This window comes from Nicotiana tabacum, chromosome 1, assembly GCF_000715075.1.
Source record: "Nicotiana tabacum cultivar K326 chromosome 1, ASM71507v2, whole genome shotgun sequence".
Taxonomy (NCBI): domain Eukaryota; kingdom Viridiplantae; phylum Streptophyta; class Magnoliopsida; order Solanales; family Solanaceae; genus Nicotiana; species Nicotiana tabacum.
In genome coordinates this window covers 217,658,265-217,684,659 of record NC_134080.1, presented here as the reverse complement: position 1 = coordinate 217,684,659, position 26,395 = coordinate 217,658,265, and the positions used below count along the sequence as shown (strand labels likewise).

General features: G+C 35.3%; 4 protein-coding genes and 1 long non-coding RNA gene across 5 annotated transcripts; 3 read left to right on the top strand and 2 right to left on the bottom strand.

Annotated features, from left to right (window-relative positions):
• Nucleotides 1-1,502: 1,502 nt before the first annotated feature.
• LOC142182667 (uncharacterized) lies at nt 1,503-4,805 on the bottom strand. Its single transcript, XR_012711548.1, has 2 exons — nt 4,590-4,805; nt 1,503-4,070 (listed from the first exon to the last, which is right to left on the bottom strand). It is a non-coding gene; the product is annotated as an uncharacterized LOC142182667 (long non-coding RNA).
• Nucleotides 1,706-4,245, top strand: LOC107770902 (indole-3-acetic acid-amido synthetase GH3.6). The gene is made up of 3 exons (XM_016590233.2): nt 1,706-2,158; nt 2,497-3,410; nt 3,516-4,245. The coding sequence occupies exons 1-3, from the start codon at nt 1,827-1,829 to the stop codon at nt 4,100-4,102; spliced, it is 1,833 nt and encodes a 610-aa protein (XP_016445719.1). The 5' UTR covers nt 1,706-1,826; the 3' UTR covers nt 4,103-4,245.
• A 1,405-nt stretch (nt 4,806-6,210) lies between the features above and the next one.
• LOC107770881 (indole-3-acetic acid-amido synthetase GH3.6-like) lies at nt 6,211-9,188 on the top strand. Its single transcript, XM_075257027.1, has 2 exons — nt 6,211-8,355; nt 8,464-9,188. The coding sequence occupies exons 1-2, from the start codon at nt 7,458-7,460 to the stop codon at nt 9,048-9,050; spliced, it is 1,485 nt and encodes a 494-aa protein (XP_075113128.1). The 5' UTR covers nt 6,211-7,457; the 3' UTR covers nt 9,051-9,188.
• Nucleotides 9,189-9,656: 468 nt separating this feature from the next.
• LOC107770891 (gluconokinase-like) lies at nt 9,657-12,648 on the bottom strand. The gene is made up of 5 exons (XM_016590226.2): nt 12,498-12,648; nt 10,905-11,022; nt 10,763-10,805; nt 10,306-10,385; nt 9,657-10,203 (listed from the first exon to the last, which is right to left on the bottom strand). Exons 2-5 carry the CDS (start codon nt 10,969-10,971, stop codon nt 9,800-9,802), a joined length of 594 nt encoding a protein of 197 aa, XP_016445712.1. The 5' UTR covers nt 10,972-11,022; nt 12,498-12,648; the 3' UTR covers nt 9,657-9,799.
• Nucleotides 12,649-18,074: 5,426 nt separating this feature from the next.
• Nucleotides 18,075-20,844, top strand: LOC107770817 (uncharacterized). The gene is made up of 2 exons (XM_016590151.2): nt 18,075-18,552; nt 20,589-20,844. Exons 1-2 carry the CDS (start codon nt 18,120-18,122, stop codon nt 20,654-20,656), a joined length of 501 nt encoding a protein of 166 aa, XP_016445637.1. The 5' UTR covers nt 18,075-18,119; the 3' UTR covers nt 20,657-20,844.
• The last annotated feature ends 5,551 nt before the right edge of the window (nt 20,845-26,395 follow it).

The window sequence follows — 26,395 nt, the reverse complement described above, 5'->3', positions numbered from 1 at the left end:
TTTGTCAAGAGAGTTTGAAGTTTTTATGACATTTACCATATTGGGATTCATATCAAAAAGTGCAATCGAGAAACTTCTTGTTACAAAACCATTCAAATGCTTCACCGATGACTGACTATAATTAGAGAGCGCGATTCTTCCCTGAACCTTATATTTACGTGGTATACAAAGTATACCGAACTGCCTTTTTTTTGTCCCCATTTTTCCTGAAACAAATGTCTTTCTTTTAGACAAATAATTGAAAACTTGCAACAGCTATGTGCTCAATTAGGTATACAAGACCAGAAACCTGTTGTAAGCAGTAACATTGTTTCTAGTTTTTAATTATTAGAAGAAACTGGAGCATACGGCATACCATTATTTATACTCAGAAATTAACAGCTTGTTTGGATGGTTGTTCCCCGTTGTATTGTATTATTATCCCAAAATAATATTTGTTTTGATTATTTCATTAAAATTAGTTATATTATATTGTTAAATTCATTGTTCCAGAACAATGAAAAGTTTCCTTTTTTGAAACAACTGATTTGGTGTGGTGGGATTGTTTCCTATTTTTAATTCCAATTAAGCCCTAACTTATTACTCCACAATTCTACTTTACCCTTTACCTTTTTTTCTATTTTAATTCCAAATCTCCAACCTATAACCTACTTTGTTTTTTTCCTGAACTTCTGCCGATATCGTTAAAGGTGTTTTGTTGCCTTATGTTTTATTTTTTCTCCTAATTTGCTTTTAACTCAATTCTACTTATCTGTACTCCTTTGTTTTGCCTTCTTCTGTCTCGCTCCTTTGTTCTGCTTTTTTAAGGTGTTTTGTCTTCTTCTGTTTTGTTTTTTCAAATTATTTTTATACATAATTTTTGATAAATTTAATATTTAAACAATTGACGGTATTTTAGTAAACTTATCAAATAGAATACAGTACGATACAATCAAACTAAATAGCAAAATATTATTTAACAATAACGAACAATATAATCTATCCAAATATTATATTCATAAAACAATACGATACAATACATTATAAAACGTAAACAATCATCCTATCAGAGCGTAAAGGTTTTGTTTCTAGATAGAGATATGACAGATCTACTTACTTTAATCGCAATAACATCAGTAGCATCCAAAAATATCCTTAGTCATAAGTCACAACTATTAAAAACGATATTTATATGAGGCATTAAAGTTGTATGTCTGAATGTCAGTCAAACATGTTTTGAACTATCTAAGCCACAATGGACAAAAGGGCACACAAAATCATGCAATCTCAGGTTCAATTCCCACGGAATGCAAAAACATTATAATTCATTCGTTTCAATTTACGTTAACCTATTGAAAATGGATAAGACTTTTGATTTTACGGTGTAAAATGGGGCACATATATTTTGTATGGCTATAAATTATTGTTTAAAGGTAAATTATTTCCAAATAAGGAAAGAGATCATTCTTTTTGGCACGAACTAAAAAGGAAATAGGTTCACACAAACTGAAATGGAGGGAGTATGATAATTTCTTTTCATCCATATATGTCTTGGTGCACAGAGTTAGCTGATACCTATGTTGATAAAAAATAGTAGATAAACTGTGGAACTAGTCGAGGTGCATAGAAGATGGCCCGGACAACACAAAGAAATACAAAGTATATATTTACAAGTAAAACCCAAAGCTTTATCCATATAAAGCCACTTGTACCTTATCGACTATACCCACACCCAACATACATTATCTTCACCTTGTAGCAAATCTTGATTCAGCCTTCCCACAGTCTATGTGTGGACTTCCATATACACACAACCTAAGGTGAAACAGTTACAGGTCTTTATTACTATGGAGAAAACCATACCTGGTAGAGAGGACAACAAGAAATCCACTGATTGTAGTATCGCAGAGGACAACAAGGCGGTTCTTCAGTTCATTGAAGAAGTCACTACCAACGTTGACGAGGTCCAAAAGAGAGTTCTTGCTGAAATCCTCTCGAGGAATGCCAATGTTGAGTACTTGCAGCGTCATAATCTCAACGGTCACACTGATAGAGAGACGTTCAAGAAAGTCATACCTGTCATCACCTATGAAGATATTCAGCCTGATATCAACCGTATAGCAAATGGTGATAAATCTCCAATCCTCTGCTCCCAACCCATCTCTGAATTCTTCACAAGGTTAGTCCTTTTCTTTTGCTTTACTGTTCTAACTGTGCTTGCCTAAGCCGGGGGTCTCTGGAAACAGGCTCTTTACCTGCATGAATATGCTCGGGATCTCTGGAAACAGCCTCTTTACCTGCATAAGGTAGGGGCATGCGGGTAAGGGTAAAGTCTGCGTACACACTACCCTTCCCAGACCCCACATATGAGAATACCACATATGAGAATATACTGGGAATGTTGTTGTTAGTCCTTTTCTTTTATTCCGACAGAAGATGTGCATCCCTATGTCATTAATATTTCCATGTGAACCTTTTGTCTTTAAATTTTGCTAAATGGGCAATTTTTATATGCAGTTCTGGGACGTCCGGAGGGGAGAGAAAGTTGATGCCAATAATAGAGGAAGATTTTGGGAGGAGATCACAGCTATACAACCTTATGATATCTGTGGTGAGCCAATCTTTTCCAGATTTGGAAAAGGGCAAAGGAATGTATTTCATGTTCGTAAAGTCTGAGGCAAAGACCCCAGGAGGATTACTAGCTCGCCCTGCTTTAACTAGTATTTTCAAGAGGCCTCATTTCCTCAACTCAAACCACACCAGCCCAATTGAGACTATTCTCTGCCTAGACTCTTATCAGAGCATGTACTCCCAAATGCTTTGTGGCCTCTGCCAAAACAAAGAAGTCCTACATGTAGGTGCGGTGTTTGCATCCGCCTTCATCCGTGCCATGCGATTCTTGGAGAAGCACTGGTCTCTACTTTGTAACGATATCCGAACTGGAACCATTAACGCACAAATTACTGATCCTGCAGTGAGAGAAGCAGTGATGAAAATCCTAAAACCTGACCCAGAGTTAGCTGATTTTATTGAGGCTGAATGCAGCAAAAGTTCATGGCAAGGGATTGTCACTAGGCTGTGGCCTAATACCAAGTATGTGGACGTTGTCGTCACTGGAACCATGTCACAATATATATCAACCCTTGAGTATTACAGCAGTAGCCTCCCTCTTGTCAGTACCACGTATGCTTCATCGGAATGTTCCTTTGGAATCAACTTGAACCCGCTTTGCAAACCCAGTGAAGTTTCTTACACGCTCATTCCCACCATGGGTTATTTTGAGTTCTTACCAATTCACAGAATCAATAACGAAGTCAAAGACTCTATCTCCGTGTCCGAGTCGCAAAATGAGAAAGAACAACAACAATTAGTCGATCTGGTTGATGTCAAGATTGGGCAGGAGTACGAGCTTGTTGTTACCACATATTCTGGTACTTTCAAACACCAAATAAAATGCTCGACGCACACTCTTTGTTCCATTATCTATCCAACAATTCTTCTAATGCTTAAAATATCTTGAACTTGTGCCATTTCAGGACTCTATAGATACAGGGTGGGTGATGTGCTTCGGGTAGCTGGATACAAGAATAATGCACCTCAGTTCACCTTCATTTGTCGGGAAAATGTAATCTTGAGCATTGATTCCGACAAGACTGATGAAGTTGAGCTACAAAATGCAGTGAAAAATGCAGAGAGTGTTCTGATACCATTCAATGCACATGTAACCGATTACACAAGCTATGCTGATACTTCTACCATCCCAGGCCACTATGTCGTATTCTTGGAGCTGAGAGTGAATAGCTCTACCCCAATCTCTCCTTCAGTGTTCGAAAATTGTTGCCTCAGCATTGAAGAATCTCTAAACAGCGTCTACCGCCAAGGCCGTGCATCTGACAAATCCATCGGACCTCTGGAGATCAGGATAGTTGAAATTGGAACTTTCGACAAACTCATGGACTATTGCATTAGTTTAGGTGCTTCCATAAACCAATACAAGACACCGCGGTGTGTGAAATTAACACCCCTTATTGAGCTATTGAATTCGAGGGTCGTGTCCAGCCACTTCAGTCAAACATGTCCAAATTGGATTCCTGGCCACAAGCAATGGAACAACATGAATTGAATAGCCAATTTCCATTTCTTCTACTGGTAGTTTTTTTCCCTATGCAGAAAAGAACAACTATCTTTGTAAATTATTATAGCATTGGAAAAGAGTGAAACCTGGTAGACCTATCTATGTTAATGCTTCAGTTTAGAACTTTTTTATCTCCTTTCTCTTCTATTTTCCTGAAATAAATGTCTGCCTTTCGGACAAATTTTTAAACTGGCAAAAACAATATGCTCATTTAACTATGTGAGGCCATAAATATTTCACATAATATGTCCAACCTTGTGAAGTAATAGTGATTAGTGATTGTGATTCTCAATCAACATTCTAAATTGTGTTCTGTATGCTATATAAGACACTGCATATTTAGGATTAAGCCCAACATAATCCACAATTTTTGAATTTTAACTTAAAGGATTCTATTTAATTTTCATGAATCACTAATACACCACAATATTTGACAAAATGGAAACAAAGAGGAAATAGAGAGAAACTTCATTACAGTGATCTTCATCTTCCCACGATTTTCAGTTAGGAACTGATGAACAGTTACTTGAAAAGACTACTTCCATGTGAATTCGCCGGCGCCGGCGCTTTTTCTTCAGCCGCCGTTTACGTTTCTTACTGCCGAAAAAAATTTGGGAGAGAGGATTAGAGAAGTGTTCGATGATATTCCTTTTGATTCGCCATTGAGAGTTATACGACGGAATTGCAATTGAGGTTAGAAGTCGCATTGCCATGCATATAAGTCGCATTTGCCCATTACGATTTATAAGTCGCATTTACTTATTGCGATTCATAAGTGACTTTAAAAGTCGCATTTACCATTCTGTTTTATAAGATGGATTTAAATTATAAGCCACATTTAACTAGGATGTATAGGTTGTATTTGAAAATTGCTATTTATGTCCGGAGCGGATTACACGGTGGAAAATCGAACTTCACCAATAAAATGGAAGTTCATGTCGGACTAAAGTACACTATTTTGTCACAAAACATGGATGTAGGCAAAGTTGAATGATTTTTTGTTACAAAAAATTATTTAGTGACTTTCTGTAATATTTAGGTAAGTTAAGTGAAATATTTGTTACAAAAAATAGCTTAGTAATTTTATGTAGAAATGGCGTGGGATAGCCACTTTTTAACATGGTATTTAGTTTTTATCCAGTATTTTTAATGCTGGGCAAAAATAGTCATTACTCTATTAAAATTAATACGAAAAAACGTTTTTACTTTTTCTTCATGAATGTTGTGTAAATATTAAGGACATGGTATCCTTAACATTTACACTGCACACATGAAGTTAAGGACGTCATGTCCTTAATATTTACACTGCACATATAAAGTTAAGGACATGATGTCCTAAAGTTTAACAACGGAAAGTGCAAAGGACACTTTGTCCTTAATTTTTTGTTGTTGTATTCATGAAGTTAAGGACACTATGTCCTTAATATTTAACACATCACTCATAAAGTTAAGGACACTATGTCCTTAACATTTACACTGCACACATGAAGTTAAGGACATGAGGTCCTAAAGTTTAATAATAGAAGGTGCAAATACAAGTTAAGGACATTATGTCCTTAATATTTATACTGCACACATGAAGTTAAGGACATGATGTCCTGAACATTTACACTGCACATATGAAGTTAAGGACATGATGTCCTAAAGTTTAACAACGGAAGGTGCAAATACAGGACACTTTGTCTTTAATATTTACACAGCACTCATGAAGTTAAGAACAACATGTCCTTAATATTTACACAACACCTATGACTAGCACAGGGATATTCCGGGCGAGTAAAAATTTATTAAGCATTGGCTAAAGAGTAAATACATTTTAAACATCGGCTAAAGAGTAAGAACATCTCTAATTAGTGGCTAACTGTGCACTTCCCCCTAATTTTATGTGATACTTAGGCAAAATAAGGACGGTTTTCGCTTATTCTCAAATAATTTCTAAATTTTAAATAGTGTTATACAGTAAGACAAAGTTAATTCTGGAAAATATGTTCCATGCAAACCCATAATTACAGTACCTTATTAGTTAAAAAAAAAATATTATTAACTCAGGACTAGAATTTTTGTCACTACATAGAAAAATCACAGTTTAACATAGTAATTATCGTCGGAAATAAATCAAGTATTGTAGCTCAAAAATCCAGACTAGATCTGGATCCGAAGTAACAGCACAATGTCAACAAGAATTACTTACCTTATACACAATAATATAAATATCACCACTTGCATCTAAATCAGTGCACATAAGTCACAATTATAAAAAAGCAAATTTATATGTGCCATTAAAGTTGAGTGTTTTGAAGGTCACTGGCACATGTTTTCAACTATCAAAGACAAACTGACGAAAGGACGCACGTGATACATTTACAAGTAAATACTGAATTCAGTTGAACCCATAGTCAATAGACTCCATCTGTCTCAGCTTTAACTCGCCCAAAACGTCCTCTTTATAAAGAAAGCTCTACCTTAGTTGTGATATATTTACAAATAACTACTGAGTTCAGTTGAACCCATAGTCAATAGATTCCATCCGTCTCAGCTTTGACTTGCCCAAAACGTCCTCTTTATAAAGAAAACTCTACCTTAGTTGTGATATATTTACAAATAACTACTGAGTTCCGTTGAACCCATAGTCAGTAGATTCCATCCGTCTCAGCTTTGACTTGCCCAAAACGTCCTCTTTATAAGGAAAATTCTACCTTGGTCTACCCCCAAACACACCTAATACACAACTTATTCACCTTATAACAAATCTTGACTCATCCTTCCCACAGTCTCTGTGTGGACTCACTGATACACACAACCTAAGGTGAAACAGTTGCAGGTCTCTGCTAATATGGAAAGAACTATGTCTGAGGCACCAAACAGCCCAAAGAAAGCCACTGATTGTAGTATCGCAGAGGACAACAAGAAGGCTCTTCAGTTCATTGAGGAGGTCACAACCAATGTTGACGAGGTCCAAAAGAGAGTTCTTGCTGAAATCCTCTCGAGGAATGCTAATGTTGAGTACTTGCAGCGTCATAATTTCAATGGTCAAACTGATAGAGAGACATTTAAGAAAGTCATACCTGTCATTACCTACGAAGATATTCAGCCTGATATCAACCGTATAGCAAATGGTGATAAATCTCCAATCTTCAGCTCTCAACCCATCTCTGAATTCTTGACAAGGTTTGTACTTTTTTTCTTCCCCGTCTCAAATAGTGTACTAATATAAAGTACACAATTCACATTCTGTCTCTCATTAAGCTTTTCTTTTCTTGCATGTCAATCCTTTGTCTTTCATTTTTGCTAAAAGACAATTTTGTTGGGCAGTTCTGGGACGTGTGGAGGGGAGAGAAAACTGATGCCAACAATTCAGGAAGAGCTCGGGAGGAGATTACAGCTTCACGGCTTGATGATGTCTGTGATAAGTCAATCTGTTCCAGATTTGGAAAAGGGCAAAGGAATGTATTTCTTGTCCATAAAGTCTGAAGCCAAGACTCCAGGAGGATTACCAGCTCGCCCTGTTTTAACAAGTATTTACAAGAGTCCTTATTTCAGCAACAGGCGTCTTAGCCCCTACGCAAACTACACTAGTCCAGCTGAAACCATTCTCTGCCCAGACACTTACCAAAGCATGTATTCCCAAATGCTTTGTGGCCTCTGCCAAAACAAAGAAGTCCTCCGGCTCGGCTCGTACTTTGCATCTGGCTTCATCCGTGCCATTCGGTTCCTAGAAAAGCACTGGTCTCTACTTTGCAACGATATCCGAATGGGAACCATTAACCCCCAAATTACAGATCTGTCAGTCAGAGAGGCAGTGATGAAAATCCTCAAAACTGACCCAGAGTTGGCTGATTTCATCGAGGCTGAATGCAGTAAAGATTCATGGAAAGGGATCATCACTAGGTTGTGGCCTAATACCAAGTATGTGGATGTTATTGTAACCGGAAGCATGTCACAGTATATACCAACCCTTGATTATTACAGCAACGGCCTCCCTCTTGTCTCTACCATGTATGCTTCCTCAGAATGCCCCTTTGGAATCAACTTGAACCCCTTTTGTAAGTCCAGTGAAGTCTCTTACACCCTCATTCCCACCATGGGCTATTTTGAGTTCTCACAAATTCACAGAAGCAATGACGTCCCCAATTCTATCTCCATGTCCGAGTCGCCTAATGAGAAAGAACAGCAACAATTGGTCGATTTGGTTGATGTCAAGATTGGCCAGGAGTACGAGCTTGTTGTTACCACATATTCTGGTATTTTCAAGTGCCAAATAAGATGCTCTTGAATCATTTATTTTTTTCCATTTGTCTGACCGACATGTCTGCTAATGCTTAACTTTGCTTGAATTTGTGCCATTTCAGGACTCTATAGATACAGGGTGGGTGATGTGCTTCGGGTTGCTGGATACAAGAACAACACACCTCAGTTCACTTTCGTTTGCCGGGAAAATGTAATCTTGAGCATTGATTCGGACAAGACTGATGAAGTTGAGCTACAAAATGCAGTGGAAAATGCAGTGCGCAATCTGATGCCATTTGATGCACATGTAACCGAGTACACCAGCTATGCTGATACTGCAAACATTCCCGGCCACTATGTCCTATTCTGGGAGCTCAGTATAAATATCTCTACCCCAATTCCTCCTTCAGTCGTTGAAGATTGTTGCCTCACTATTGAAGAATCTTTAGACAGCGTCTACCGCCAGGGGCGTGCATCTGACAAATCCATCGGGCCTCTGGAAATCAGGATAGTGGAAATTGGGACTTTCGACAAGCTCATGGACTACTGTGTTAGCTTAGGCGCTTCCATAGACCAATACAAGACACCTCGGTGCGTGAGATTTGCACCCCTTGTTGAGCTATTGAATTCGAGGGTCGTGTCCAGCCACTTCAGTCAAACATGTCCAAATTGGGTTCCTGGCCACAGGCAATGGAACAACATGAATTGAATGGCTAGCTTCAATTCCTTCTACTGGTAGCTTCATTCCCAATGCAGAAAAGAACAACTATTTTTGTGGATTATTTTAGCAAAATAATAAAATCAAGTCTCTTGAAGAGGCGTGCTGGTTCCTATCGATACATGTTCTTTATTTACAGATTCTGTATAAAGTAGATTGATCTACTAATTCTGCCATGTGGTCCTGTGGAATAAAAGGGAGAGGTAGATAACAGACTGTTGACCAACTGAAAAGAATTTACTCCATTAGCAAAAATTATTTCAAATGAGTACAAATGGGAAATAAACTAGTAAATGTACTATGAATTTATATTCATGGACACTCTATTAAGACCTTTCATATGGCAAGCTGAAAACAAAAATACACTTCACTTAATCGGCTTTAGCAAAACTAGAGATTCATAAGCTCTTCAACTGTAGGACGATAAATTAAAAAAGAAAAAAAGAAAAAAAAGAAATCAAGCAAAAGAGACAAGTCGTAAAGCCTTTCTTAGCTTTTTCCTTATCCATGGAATAAATAATAACAGAACTCAAGTGTCGTCATCTCTTTGCTTTTGCTATAGTCACAACTCTATTAGAAGGGGAAGATCGTTACTTCATTTCATCTAATTTGCTTATCTTCGTTCAGAAGTATGACTTGGTGGCTATCACAAATGCATAAACAAAATACGTATTACTGCTATAAGGATTCTGTTTACCACAATTTTTTTTAAAAAAATAATTCATATTTAATTGGGTCTATCAGATGACAAATGTTTGTACAATTTTCACTATGTTGTCAGGATCCAATGTAGCATCAATCTTAAATACCCCTTCTGCTTCATCAATCTGAAGCAAATCCAGTTGGGTCTGCAAGAGCTTTGCAGGCATGAAATGCTTACCCTCAGCTGCTCTCTTTTCCAGCCGAGCGGCAAGCACTTCAGCCCCAACATCCAGCAACACGAATTTAACAACACTTGCATAAGAACCTGGTTCATAATTTGGGTCCGCAGATCTAAGGATTTCCCTGTACCGCTTTTGCAGAGCTGAGCAAGCCAGAATCGGCACTTCGTTGTCAGCTAAGCCTCTTCTCAGCACATCTCGTAGTGTTTCAAGCCATGGAACGCGATCTTCATCGGCAAGAGGGATCCCATTCCGCATCTTCTCTGTTTGGTCATGTAAATCATCATTCAATGCACCCTTGGGAATATGTTCTTATATTGATCAGCTTATGATTAGATTTATGAACACATGATCATAATCCTTACCTTTGTTAGACTCAGAGTGATAATCATCGGCATCAAGAAAGCGGCCATTAACAGCTCTTCCAAGCATCTGACCAATTGTCCTGACCAGCATGCATAAGAATTAGTTAAAAGCAAAACTGAAAACATGAATAATTGGAACTTCAAAGTTAAATCGTTCCACTGTCTATCAAATTGGAATAACATATTTAAATAAGTTTCAAGTTCTTTGAGAAAAGGTTCCCTAGGAAGGGTAAACCATTGAGTATCATGTTATACATAAAGCTGATCCAAGTCATATTTCCTTTTAATTATACTAAGAGGTATTCTGCTTCTACATTCTGAAGTTCTTTGTTAAGGTCTAGCTTGAATCCCCACACAGTTTAAAATCAATGACCTCCACAGCTCTTTTGGTTAACTGAGGGACATGCAACAACAGGAAGCAGCAAGAAACTAACTTAGAAGGTACTTAAAACCTTACGATTTTCCAGCTCCGCTAACACCCATAAGCACAATAGCTTTTCCTGTGAGATAAGACATTACACGCAAGAAGAAAACTATTCATCACACCATCCATAACAAATGAAAAAGGAAAGAAGAACCAGATGGAAAGTGAATACAACCTTTGTAGTCAGATGTCATTTTAGGAAAACCTATTATACAATTGCAAGTGCTTGATGTCGAAAGCATTAGATGATTAACCCCTTCAGATATTGCAAGGTTCTAGGCATCAGCCTGATCCTAAAACACGGTAAATGCCAGCGGTATAACAAGAATTAAGACACAGTTAATATCTATAGCTTATGTATAGACACAGTTAATGACAATATCAAGTGGCAAGTCAAAATCACAACTCAGCTCTCTAGAATATTTTGAGTCTGATCTTTCCAGGAAACAAAAGGAGAATAAAAGCAGCATGTTTTCAAGCCAACAAGTCGAGATAGTAGAAATAATTCGAAAAAAGATAGTGTGGAAAAGGGTTTCATGATTGTACTCCTCCTCTGTAAGTTACAAAAGCCTTGTTGATGAAGGTTGGAACAAGATAACTTATGCAACAAATGTTTGTCTTAGTTTGAATCACGGATAGTAGTTGGCCAATCAATTCCCAGAAGGGAAGCCTTGACGCAATGGTAAAAGTTGCGGCCATATGACTAGAAGGTCATGTATGCAAGCCGCGGAAACAGCCTCTTGTAGAAACGCAAAGCAAGGCTACCCAATGTGGTATGCCCCTTGTCCGGACCCACGAATAGCCGGAGCTTAATGCACCGGGCTGCCAGAGACGGAACAAAGGGGGTGGAATGGGGTTCATCATCGAAATATTATACTGTATTTACAAGGTCAAAATTAATTTTGATGTATATAAAGGATGTTGAATCCCTACACAAACCAAGAGCTATTTGTGCATTTATTTCTTTATACTTTGCTAGTCTAATATTGTGTTTTTCTAATTGATAAGCCAAATACAAACCTACACTTCAAAAGTACTTTCAGAAAAAGCACATTTTAGAAGCTTAGCTAAACATGCTATAAGATCCTGGCTCCGCCAAGGCTACCCAATGTGGTATGCCCCTTCTCCGGACCCCACGTATAGCCGGAGCTTAATGCACCGGGCTGCCAGGGACGGAACAAAGGGGGTGGAATGGGGTTCATCATCGAAATATTACACTGTATTTACAAGGTCAAAATTAATTTTTATGTATATAAAGGATGTTGAATCCCCTTGACACAAACCAAGAGCTATTTGTGCGTTTATTTCTTTATACTTTGCTCGTCTAATATTGTGTTTTTCCAATTGATAAGCCAAATACAAACCTACACTTCAAAAGTACTTTCAGAAAAAGCACATTTTAGAAGCTTAGCTAAACATGCTATAAGACCGCTCTGCCATTGCAGGATCCCCCCCCCCCCAAAATCAATTCCTAGTGCCATGCTAATAATAATTTAATTTTATGACCTGGGGCGGTTCAAAGCTTCCAGACTTTGCCAAAATTGCACTGTTTCAACTTGAATGATAAATATAATTATGAATATTCCAACTTTTAACAATCGATTAATAATAGACATGTTAACTGTAAGATTCACAAGCTAATAATACAAAATGGATTTGATGCTTTGTTTATGCAGGAGAGTTAACAAAAAGAAGTGAAAATGAAAGGTTCAAAATTTGTTTTAGCAATACAGAAAAGAGAGTAATCAAGTGAAAGGGATGAGCTTACCAACTGGATTTTGCCGGAGAAAGGAACGGACGGCGATTTGGTTCGCCGGAGAAAGAGAAGGAAAGAAGCAAGATCGCGTCTTTCGCCGTCAAGGAAAGCCGAATTAGCGACTCTATTTCTAGTTCAAATAATCGCAGCTGTATGCGGCTTAGGAATTACATTTCCTGAACGCGACTTATAAACCATCTGCGATAATATTACACTAAACACCCCCTATATTTGACTCAATTTCAAATATCATTCATTGTCTTTTAAATTAAACACTTATACATCCTATATTATAAAAAATTTAGGCTTACACTCCCCATGAATTATATCTCATTATCTCTAACTAAGTATCTTAAAACATGATGATTAAAAGATAAATTAAATTTAATGTAAAAATTCTTTGTGTAGTTCAACATTTAGATTCTAATCAGGTAGGAGCATAACCTCTTTTTCTGTATCAAATTTAATCCAAAAATGGCTTTAATTTGAAAATGGTTTGCTCTAGGTAACTGATAACCTATAGCAAACCAAATTCAAATTAGATTAGAAGTTCCTTTGAGGCTACCCAACTTATTACTTTTGGCTTGTTTTAAGTCATTTATAACTTATTTTAAGCACTTTTAACTTTGTCAAATACGAAAAAAATTAAAAAAAAAATTAAAATTTGATTTGACCACCTTAAAAGCCAATCCAAGCACCCTTTAGGTCTCCCCATATAGTTACTCTCTTAGTTGTTTTCACTTTCGCAAAATAACATTAGTGTTGACTATATGTAATGCTCCATGATACTAATAATAAGATATTTATGTTTCTTGAACTTTGTAATAATGCACCAACAAAAAGCATTATATTAGGGTACAAAGGAAACCGACAAAGTAAAAATGGCATGTAGTAGCCACTAATTAAGGGTGTCTTTAATTTTTATCCACTAATTATAATGCTCAGCAAAAATAGCCACTACTAATAGAAAAAAGACAATTTTACCCTTTCTTCCTCTTTTTCGCCTTTCATTTTCATCTGGAATACCTAAGGTGATTTCATGGTCGGCCTCCTCCATGCTTGGTCAACAGCATCAATCCCTCAATCCCTTATCTGTGCACATCAATCCCTTAATCCTTTCTCTCTCTCTCTCCAAAAGAAAATGTTGGAACCCCTCTTCATTTCACACACTGTTGCTGCTTCTCTCAAGCACAAACTTCAACTTTCAAAACCCAGACACTTTATAATAAACCCATGGATGAATTGCAGTTTAGTTCGACTCACAACTACTGCCACTGCCACTAAGTGTAGTGAAAAAGTGAATAGATGGTCCCTTTATGGCATGAATGCTCTTGTAACTGGTGGCACTCGAGGCATTGGGTACTTTTTCATTTGCTAGTTCATGATTTATGTTCTGTTTCAAGATATTTATAGTCTTCAGTTCATCTACCATTAAAAATAACTATTATGCATATTGTTTCCATCCTACAAGTCAAGAGAATGGGAAACAAATGACATACGTTATAAAGCAATCCTTGTAGAATTAAGAACAGGTGTACTGTAAGTGCAAGACCAAGATAAGGACTGTCTGTCCTTAACATTTAAACATGGAATTAAAAGTTAAGGACTTCGAGTCCTTAACTTTTGAACAAGAAATTAAAACTTAAGGACTGTCGGTCCTTAACTTTTGAACCAAAAATTAAAACTTAAGGACTGCATGTCCTTAACTTTTGAACCAGAAATTAAAAGCTAAGGACTGCCTGTCCTTTAACATTTAAACATATAATTAAAGTTAAGGACTGTCAGTCCTTAACATTTAAATATGGAATTAAAAGTTAAGGACTGCCAGTCCTTAACTTTTGAACCAGAAATTAAAAGCTAAGGACTGCCTGTCCTTTAACATTTAAACATGTAATTAAAGTTAAGGACTGTCAGTCCTTAACATTTAAACAAGGAATTAAAAGTTAAGGACTGTCAGTCCTTAACATTTAAACATGGAATTAAAAGCTAAGGACTGCATGTCCTTTAACATTTAAACATGTAATTAAAGTTAAGGACTGTTAGTTCTTAACATTTAAACATGGAATTAAAAGTTAAGGACTGTCAGTCCTTAACTTCTGAACCAGAAATTAAAAGCTAAGGACTGCCTGTCCTTTAACATTTAAACATGTAATTAAAGTTAAGGACTATCAGTCCTTAACATTTAAACATGGAATTAAAAGTTAAGGACTGTCAGTCCTTAACTTTTGAACAAGAAATTAAAAGCTCAGGACTGTCTGTCATTTAACATTTAAACATGGAATTAATAGTTAAGGACTGCTAGTCCTTAACATTTAAACATGTATTTAAAAGTTAAGGACTTTTAGTCCTTAACATTTGAACCAGAAATTAAAACATAGAATTTGAAACTCAAGCTACAGGACTTTGTATACAGAAGAACAACAACAAAGTGAAGGACATTTTGTCCTTTAGTTTTTTTATTCAATTTGCAAAATGAGGCCAGTAGAATCAAAGTTAAGGACATAGTGTTCTTATTTTTTTGAATTCAATTTCAAAAATGAAGACAGTATGTCCGGAATACATAATTATCATAGGAGACGATGTCTATAACTTCATCAATCCTCAGTTGATCGTCGCTGGGTAACTGCTGTTGCTGCTCGCTTCTTCTCTTTGTGTAACTGCTGCTTGTGTTGATAGCGTAGGTATAAGTTATACCAGAAGGGTATTTTCGTCCAGCCAGGTACAAGTTTTTTAAGGAGTGGCTAAAGTCTAAATACATTGAAAACATTGGCTTTAAAATAAAAGTCACTGCTCTTAGTGACTATTTGTGTCGTTCGCGCACCGACAAACCGCATCAATTCGATAATCCGAGTCAAATCAGAAAAAAAAAAAAAAGCCCGACTATGGTTTGGTTTGGTTTGATTTGGTTTGGTGTTGGGGAAAAACCCCCGACCATAATTGGTTTGGTTTGGTTTTAACTAAAGAAAGTCAAACCGAAACCAAATCAATCCGACATTACATATATAGAAATTTTAGATATATTTAATATACAAATATACTTATTGTGATGTAATTTATAAATATTTCTTAAACTTTTTCATAATTTTATCTTCTAAGGTATTATTTCAAGGTTGGATTTAGAACTTTTGAATGTTCCAATAAGTTTTATAGCCATTAATATTAGTAACTTAAATAATGCTAACAAAAGCCAAAACCAAAATCAAATCAATACTAATGCTAAAAAAAGATATTCAATTCAATACTACGAATGACAATGTATTGAATATCTATTTTTTGTTTTGCAATAATTTAGATAAAAATGCATAATCTATTTTTATTTTTCTTTAGCGTTTAGTCATGTAATTAATACTCCCTTATTAGTCTACTTATTTTAGCATGACTTAGTACTTTTAAATTATGTTTATTTTTATTATGACTTTCTAATTAGCAATATTTATATTACATAATTTTATTGTCTTTATTGTTGAATATTTTAGGATAATGCCATGGCACATCTCAAATTTTGTATTATTTTCTTGGAAAATACCTTATATAGTTGTATCTTACTAGAATTAAATAAATATTTTGAGAACAAGTTATATGTTTTGTGCTACGAAGATTTTAACGGAAAAAACCTGGGGGAAAAAAACCCGAATAACCCGAAAACCCGAGAAAAACCGAGATTGAAAACCCCGAATTTTATTGGTTTAGTTTGGTTTGGTCTTTATATTTAATAACCCGACACAATTGGTTTAGTTGATAATTGCAAAATTCGAACCAATCCTACCTATGTACACCCTTAGATGTGATAATACAAAATAATGCAATTCATATGTCTCACTTTATATGACAATGAATAATCGATCTTGAAATTTAAAATATTAATAGCGATAGTAAAAAATAAGTACTACCGTAATATCTAACAACAACAAATCCACTTTAATTTCACATGTGGTACAAATATATATATATATATATATCACGCAAAAGAAGATAATATAGTAGTATAAAATAAAAAATACACAATTTAAAAAGTGTATCATGTAAAAGAAAGAAATATTAGCCCCTCCGTTTGAATTTATGTGAACCTATTTCCTTTTTAGTCCGTGCTAAAAAGAATGATCCCTTTTCTTATTTAGAAACAATTTACCTTTACAGCCACACAAAATATATGTGCCTTATTTTACACCACAAGATCAAAAGTCTTCTCTCTTTTCTTAAACTCCGTGCTCAGTCAAATGAGTTCACATAAATTGAAACAGAGGAGTAGTAAACACAGACAAATGAAGTCAAATCGATCATATGCCCTTTGTCCCCAACCACTAAATGCAAACTTACTAAAAATTTCCTCTTCACCTCTCTTGTTTAAATAGACTTTCTTCCTATCCTTTGGTAACCAATTCAGGAACGGAGCTATAATATTAGCTATGAGTTTGTACAATACAATATTTTTTACTTATTTATAGTCGGACATTCATTAAACATATGTAGATAATTAATTACGAATCTTATAACTAAAATGAACTATGAATTTGATTTCAAATTCAAAACTCATAAATTTTACGCCTTTACTAGAATTACTCAATACTTATACCGAATAAAAATAATAGATAACCAAAACTAATCAAGGTGCGTATAATTTAAGACACACTAGGGGTGTTCATAAGAACCCGAAAAACCGAATCAAATCGAAAATTGAACTAAACCACCAAAAAATTGATATTTTTAGGTTTGGTTTGGTTTTGGTTTTGAATTATAAAAAATGATCAAATTTAGTTTGGTTTTAGTTTTAATCAAAACTAAACCGAAAAAATCCAAACCAAACCGATTATAAAAGTAGCTACTTAAATTTATTATTATACCTATATACATGTATATTTTTATATAAAGTTTCTACAATTTTATGGTACGTATTAGTCATTATTTTTAGTCTAGTTCTTTGCTATTATAATAATCTAATTATTTGTCTTTACATTCTAGTTTGATTGGTAGTTTTCTTTTACTAAGTACGAGAATTTACTTCATGTTAAAAGTAATCAATCTTTAACTGAGTACTTAAATTATTCATCACCATTTGATTCAATTATCATCAATATATCTTGAAAGTAATAGATTTCTCAAAGAGCAATTGATTTGATAGTGTTACGTTGAAAATGTAGTCGCCGGAATATGCGTTTGGTAGTGTATGTCTCATATTTAAGAAAAAATTCGATAAATAACCGAAAAAATCGAAAAACCAATATAAACCGAATCGATAAAAAACTGATTCAATTGATTTGGTTTGGTTCTAATATCTGAAAAATCGACTTACTTGATTTGGTTTCTTTTTAGGGAAAAACCGACTCAAACCGAATCATGAACACCCCTAATGATGGGTTTATCTGTTAAGCAACAACAACAACAACAATATGCCTAATGTAATTCTACACATAGGATTTGAGGAGGGTGAAGTGCAAGCAGAAATTATCCCTATCTTGTGCGACGTAGATAAATTATTTTCTATAGACTTTCCCCTAGAAAAGTGTTTTCAAAACCGATTTGAAAAAAGAAAAAAAAAGTAAAAAAAAAAAAAAAAAAAAAGTCTTTCTATATCCCAAAACTCCCTTCTCATTTCCTTAAAAACCAAAAATTTCTTTCTCATAATTTCCTTCATTCATGGCTTTCCTTCAATATTATCAGTTTCCATTTCTTTTACTCTTCTTCTTTTTCTTCTCTTTTCCACTTTCTCAACCCATGTCCATTCATGATCTCCTCAAATCCAAAGGCTTACCAGCTGGTCTTCTCCCAAAAGAAGTAAAATCTTACAATTTTTCATCAAATGGCCTTCTTGAAGTTTTCTTAAATGGCCCTTGTTTGACAAAATTTGATACTATGGCCTTTTATGAAAGTTATGTTAAAGCTAATTTAACTTATGGTTGTCTTACTGGAGTTCATGGACTTTCACAAGAAGAGCTTTTTGTGTGGCTACCAGTTAAAGGAATTAGTGTTGATGATCCAAATTCTGGTCTTATAATTCTTGATATTGGTTTGGCTCATAAACAACTTTCTCTTTCACTTTTTGAAGATCCACCTCATTGTAAACCACATGGTAATTCTTGACTCATCCTTTTGCTCTATTTTTCTTTTTGGCTACTTTCAATATTATATGAAAAATAAGCATTTGATTATTGTTACAATTTGTTAAATTACAGTAAGAGCCCGTTTGGACATACAAAATTTTTGCTTTTTTCAATAAAAAAAAATAAATTGAAAACAATGTTTGGTTATTCATATCTTAACAGTTTTTTCAATTTCACTTGAAAATGCATTTTCATATTTGAAAATTTGGTTCTTACCAGTTTTTCAATTGAAAATGCATTATTCACTAGTTTTTAATTTTATAAATTTATCATATACTTTTAAAATTTATAAAATGACCCCATCAATTATTAACCTACAACTACCCACTTGTTTCCCCTCAACTATCAGATGAAGCTACTGCAGCGGATAATGAACCATTTTCTTGTGACGACTACCATGTTGCTAAATAATAGCATGTTTGATTGTTTATTTCAAGTAGTATAATTAAATTGGGACGGTTTTGATATTCTTTACAAGTTATGGGGTATAAATCATATTTCATGGTTTTGCAAAAAAATACAGTCAAACATGTTGCAAAAATTATAACCAGACACAACTTCATCTTCAATTCAAATTTTAGTAAAATTCCAAATTTAAAAATTTATTTTGGAATTCATGGATTAACGCCTACTAAGTTAGATGTCGATGAAGCCTATAAACTATCAGTATTTTTGACATGGTGAAAACTCATTAATCTTCAACAAATACTAAAATTTGAACACATAATTTCAAAAGTGCTAAGTGAAGATTAAATTTTGAAATGAACTAAACGGAAGTCCGGTGCACTAAGCTCCATCAATATATGTGCGAGGTTTAGAGAAGGGCCGTACCACGAGGGTCTATTATACGCATTGGGTGTGCATTCGATTTATCGATTCGATTTTGACCCTTATCGATAATTACTTATCGATTATCGATTTGTACATATGCTTATCATTATCGTTTCAATAAGTTTCGATTTCGATTTATCGATTTTTGGGGTCTATCGATTCGGTTATCGATTACACCAATAAGAAATTTTGCAGTATTCCACGGAAAGTATATTGCTATAAACACGCCTAACTAATATAAACAAAAAGAAGCCAAAATAAGACGTTATAACATAAAAATTGTGTCAACAAACACATGCAACGAAACTAAAATAAGGGATCAAATGTATGCCACCAACACTCCAACGGTATAAAAAAATAAAATACATCATCACGGCTAATTCTATTTTTCATTAATTTGAACTTCATTCCCTTGAGCTTTAAATATGATCATTCCTTAAATGTGGCAGATGAAATAATAGGGTTAGGGACTTAGGGTAAAGGAAAGGGTATTATAGAATAAGGGGAAAAAAATTTAGTATATCTTATCGGCTTATCGATAAACCGATAACCGAAGAGGACAAAATCGAAATCGAAATCGATAACTCGATGAGAAAAATTTTGAAATCGAAATCGATAAATCGATAACAAATAATCGATTCGATTTATCGATAAACCGATTCGAATGCACACCCCTAATTACGCAATACTACCTTGCATTTATGCAAGAGGCTTTTTTTAAGGCTCGAACCCATAACCTCCTGGTCACATGACAACAACTTTACGGTTACGCCAAGGGTATCAACTTTACCGGTTATGACAAGGCTTCTCTCCTAAATTTTGGAGTGAACTATGCTGATATTATATAATTTATTTATTTTCACATTATTAGTGTATACAAGTTAAACTTGTTATTTATTAGTTCTCTTTGTACATGATTTTTAAAACTTTTTGATTCTTGAAATTCCTTTTTATCAGTCTTTTTTCTTCTGTTCTGTATTGGACAAAATATACTGGTTCTCAATTGATTTATTCTCATGTGAACTTGGATTCATTCACGTGAACAAAATATCACTTGTTTCGAGGTAAAAAAGCGATACTTTCTTCTAGGGTTGGGAGTTTTTAGTTAAATTTGCTAGTCACTTTGTTATTGTTCATTTTTTGACTGAATATTACTGCATTGTTGAATGTACAGGGATTCTGAAAAAGAACACTGGGAAGACACAGAGATTTGAAGCACAGGATGGAAGAGATTCCCTTTAAATATTATCTTGTGATCGCTTATTAATAGATAACTTTAACTTTAATGATAATATATTACTTAGTATAATGTAGTAAATATTAGGATTATTTCATTGTAGGTTAAAAGTCTTTTATTTGGATTGAGGGATTTTGGGAATATGATCTCTTGCTTATTGGATAGAGATATGCTAATTAATCTTCTAACTTTTTATCTTTTGTTTTGATTGTTTGGGGGAAGGGAGTCTTGGATCAACGGTAAATTGTCTTCTTGTGGCCTATAGGCACGGATTCGAGCCGTGCAGAAGCAGCCACGAGCGCATACATTAGGATAGGGCTGCCTACATCACATCCCTTTGAGTGCGGCCCTTCTCTAAATCCTGCATAAATATAAAATACTTTGTGCATCAGACTGCACGTTTTGATTGTTCGCGTTGATCTTGATAGATAGATTAGATAACACCAAAGCAAAGGATCTCCTACTATCATCCCAACTGGATCAACAATCTTAATATGCTTAATTTTCATCTCTATCTTTACTTGTAAAAGGCCATACTCTTTCAGGCAGTTATGCTATTAAAGCCAAAGTCATTTTTTCACATAGTTAACAAGAACAGGGAAGATTCAATTGCTCAACAACATATTATTGTTCTTTTGACCACTCGATTGTTCCTTATTAGGGATTACTATACCTAAGGCGTAACCACCCGCGAGCATGTAGGATGAGCGAAAATTCTTCACTCTTAATCAGAGGTTTTTGGTTCGGACTCTCAAATCTTTCAACTAGGAGCACTTCACCTGCTTTATAATAAATATTAGTAAGTATTGCAGCCGTAAAACGGAGTGCAGTTCACCATTACTTTGGCTTTTGAAGAAGTAGTTAAGTTTTGAAAGATGAACAACCCGCGTTACTTTATATTATAGTCGTAAAAAGCTTCTCAGAAGAATATTGAAGAAGGCACTCAAAAGGTCGACCACTATACCAACGACTACACTGATATATACCAGGTCATGAGCTATAGCAAGGTTGGACCTATTCGGACAAATCTCGACTAGTCGAGTCAGTAAATTTCAGATCCAGATGAAAAAAAGGGGAAAGAAAAACCTAAATCGCTAAAAGTTATATCGCGTGAAAACACAATTATATAAAGAGTGTAAGTAACTAGCACTACTAGAAATTCGGCAAAAACCGACCAAGAAAAACCGACCAAGAAAAACCGACCAACTTTAGCCGGTCAAAAACCGGCGAAAACCGAGCAAAGTTGGTCGGTTTTTTAAAATATTTTAATTTTTAATTTATTTTTTTACGAAACCGACCAACTTTGGCGCTAAAAATACAGGAAACTATTTTTGAGTTCAGCAAAAATGCGGGGCTCAAAAGTTGGTCGGCCGGTTTTCTTTGGCGCAAAAATGCGGGAAACTATTTTTGAGTCCCACGAAATTTAATTTTCAAGAAACTGACCAACTTTGGTCTGTTTTTGCAATTAAAATAAAATAAAAATTAATATTAAAAAAATCGACCAACTTTGGTCGGTAAATTCGGCCGGTCATTTTAAAAAACCGACCAACTTCGGTCGGTTATTTTCGTGCGAAAATACAATTAAAGAGTATAAATAAATTAAAAAAAAAAGGACAATCTTAAAACAAACTGCACCAATGGTCTAGTGGTAGAATAGTATCCTGTCATAGTACACACCCCGGTTCGATTCCCGGATGGTGAATTTTTTGATTACATAATTAAAATATCAACCAACTTTGGTCGGTTTTGTTTTGCAATATTTATTTTTTTGAATTTAATGGACCGACCAACGCTAGTCGGTAATTTCCGACCAACTTTGGTCGGTATATTAAAACAACCATCAAAATACCGTTCAAGCGTATTTGGCAGTGTTTTGATCGGTAATTGGTCATGACCGATCAAAGTTGGTCGATTTTTTTTAGTTAGTATTTAAAGAATTTCTAATAGTGTAGTACAACTTGAGTATAATTGTTAAACAAATTTCATAGGATGCTTGTACTAACATGGGAAAGATGGACCCCTAAACGGATAGGAAAGTGGCATATGGGACTGTACGTACCTTGTTCATATGGTTGCTTTTATACAAGTACTTGATTACATTTATCTCTTATTGGACAGACTTATATATTATGTCGTGGACTCTCTCACATTGTACTGTTTTTAGTCTACTGGATACCAGTACCTGTGAACGAGGGGCACCCCAATTTTTAATCAAAAATATACTGTGGTATACAGAGGCGGAGCCACCACTAAAAATTTTGGGTCCGAACTATGAGTATGAAATCATCTTTCTCGAACAAGTGGTCTCGTGTTATAAGTACAAAATCGTCGTTCTCTAACTAGAGGTTTATGAGTTCGAGCTATAAGTATGAAATCATCTTGGTAGAGAGTGAATTATCCCTTAAAAGAGATTTTTCAGCACAAATCGGGTTCCAAAATAGATACCGAATACTAAGCGGGAAACAAAAAAAAACAACTATAGCAACTATGCATGCGAATTTCGGATGCTTTAATTATTTGGTGGTGCCTTTTCATCAATGAAAGTGAAATTCAAGATTCATTTTTAATGGTCATTATCATCTGATTAAAACCAAAACCTACTTTTGTCCTACATTTGTGTCATATTCTAAGGATAACAACCAAAAAATTAGAACTGAAAAACGTGGAGAGAGGAAAAGAATAAGAAAGGGGGCCGTTATCTTGACTAGTAAAGAGTTTGGCTTAGTAGTTTAATGGCCACGCATTGTCGATTCTTTTAGCAGTAAATATTGAAACTACAATAGGGATGAATTGTCGATTTTTCTTTTTGTATTCAAAGTAGTCGACTAATTGACTAGTTTATCAATTAGTTGACTAAAAGTAAGAACAGAATATAAGTAAAGTAAAAATAAAATACAAGAACTAAAAACACCAGGATTTTTATACTGGTTCGGATTCAATGTGAATCTTACGTCCAGTCCCCTTGGGTTGCAAGGGTGTTCTCTTTCAATATTTGAAGTTTCTCTATTACAAGAGCGTTGATGTAGCTTTACACCAACAGCTTAATCACCATGTCACTTCTCGCTTCTTGATACAATGTCTCACCAGTGTATATCTCTTTTTTTTTCTCTCGCTAATTACACAGTGGGTCTAAAAAAACTACAATGCTTGTTTGGAGTACAACAAAAAGAGTGACAGTGGTTCGTTTAGAGTACGCCCACTTCAAGATTGGTACATATGTATATATACTTCGTGAGGTCTTCATGACTCTTGATTGATGTGAATCTCGAGAGATTACAGACCCAGGGAGTTGATCCTTGAAAGAAATCGTCGAGTGATTCTTTTCAAGAATAAGGTGGAGCTTCCGTTGATTTGCCTTGACTTGTGGTCTGGATAGACTTTTCCTCCGCTAAGCAAATCTTTTTGTTATTTGAGAAATCAAAATTAGATCCCTTGATTCCGGGCTTTAACAGTCTTCCGTTGATGGAGGAATCTCCAGTGTATAGATTCGCAATCTTGTTTTTCTTTAATTTGGGAACTTCCTATAACATCCTCCGTCAATCTGCTATCAAATCCTTGATTAATTCTTCTTTCAGATTTTTCGTTGCTTATTCCTTTTCCGTCTCTAATCTTTGATAACTTTCCTTTGCTTTGCTTCTAGAGTTTTTCTTCAATCATTGTCGCTTCAATCATTATCCTTCCTTACTTTCTTTCGTTGACAGATCTTTTCCTTAATTCTTTTACGTCTTCCTTTCTCGATTTCTTCCATACTTGAATAATAGAGCTTCTTGAGTCCTTCGTTTTATTCCTCGTAATATGTTATTTTTCATCACTGAAACTTATATTTAACAATTGCCCCTTTTTGATGATGACAAAATAACATATAAAAACAGTTTACTTCTATGTTATAGTTAGTGCTTGTTTTGTTGTAGTCGACTCCCCCACAAAAGGTGTTGTTGTTTGTGTTGCGTTTGTAACCTCATATGCTGCAGTCGACTCCCCCTCAACAAGTGTTACTATTTGACATGCACTATAATTAACCTTTTCTCCTCCTTTTTGGCATCAACAACGAGGGGATATATACATGTATAAAATAAAGCAGACATAGGCAAGCAATTTAGGCAAATATAGGTAGTTATAGGCATGCAGAGTTCGCAAAAATAACAACAACAAAAAATCCAACGACTGGTTATCCAGTCCAAAACAGCAAAAAAATATTGTCTAAAATATCCACAACTAACAAAGCAAGAAATAAGTGAAAGTGTTGCAAATCGCCTCCTTCAGACGATCAAAGCTGGCATTTGCTAAACCTGACACCCCATCAATCCAGTCATGTACTTCTTTGAAGGCTTTGACTATATTTTCTGCCAACTTAAGAATTTTGACCCTTATCTTCGAAACATCGGACCCTGTCTCTTTGGAGATGGCCATGAATGTCCCCAACAGTTAATTGAGTTGCAGCAAAAAGGTCTTTGTTGATGGCCAGTATATTGTCAATGGCAAACAATTTTTCTACAAGATCATGATCACTTACAGTATGATGGGAACCAGTGGCTTTGACCTTTGAATCAGATTGAACATTCTTGATTTCTCCCTATTATTTCTTTACCCAGGAACCCTTAACACGCACATACCCCATACTGGCAAAGACTCTAGAGTTGTAGGATTTGGTGACAAAGACAAAAGGATATTCTGAGATAGAGATATTGCGGGCTTCTAAAAGATGGGTGATAACCATACCATATGGTAGATTTATGGTGTCATCAGCACTTTTAACCATAAAATTTATGGCCCACAAGGATAGTTTGACCTTAAGCTTGGTTACTAGACAGTAGACAAGAAAGGTGCCTCGTTGAGAGAAAGTGAAGAATGAGCTTGTGCGAGGAAGAAGAGTAGTTGCAACAATGTGGACCAGAACTCGGGTTTCAAACTAACATCACCAGGACCTAACTAGTTAGGGAGGAAATCAGAGAAACTATATAGCACTTAGCTTGATTAAAAGGAATTTCAAAGTCTTTAGGCCAGGTATTTTTGAAAAGCATGGGGAAACCAGAGCACTTACACTGAAAAATTGAGTCAAACATGGCACAATTAAGAACAATGCATTTTCCTAAAACTAGGGATTCTAACTTATCAGGCTTGCTAGAGCGGATATTGGCATAGAACATCTTCACTAGAGGTTCATAGACTTTAGGAGGGGGTAAAAAGAGGAAATTTGACTATCCCTGAAAAATGAACATATCATTTACCTTACAATTGATGGCCTCCATATTGTCAAGATCGATTACTCTACCGTGGGCAATGGGCTTCTCTTTGATGGCAACGAAGAAGTCTTTATTTAAAGCATCCTAGAAATTGAGGTCTAACTCTAGAGAACTCGAGAGATCTACCTTGGATTCTTGGGGGTAAAAGATTCAGGGGGTCTTCCATAGGTCTTTTTCCAAGAACTTTTTTGCCTATTCGGTGAGTGTAGTCAGATGGCTCTGCCTGAGAAGAGGCAACCCCTTCAGAGTGGTCGAACTCTAGGTCTACTTATTCTGAAGGATGAGATGAGGGTTTTGCCTTGGAGCGAGTACTTTTTCTGGTGGAGGAGAAGGGATTCTTAGAGTGTTTTGCCATTGAAGGGTTTTTGGAGAAGAGTTTCTAAGCGATAAGAACAATGAAGAAGAGGAAAGGTGATTCAAAGGGGTAAAAAGAATGGATTTGACGGTTGAATACAGGAAAGGAAAGGGTGTCAGTGAAAGGATATGATAATTGATTTTCCT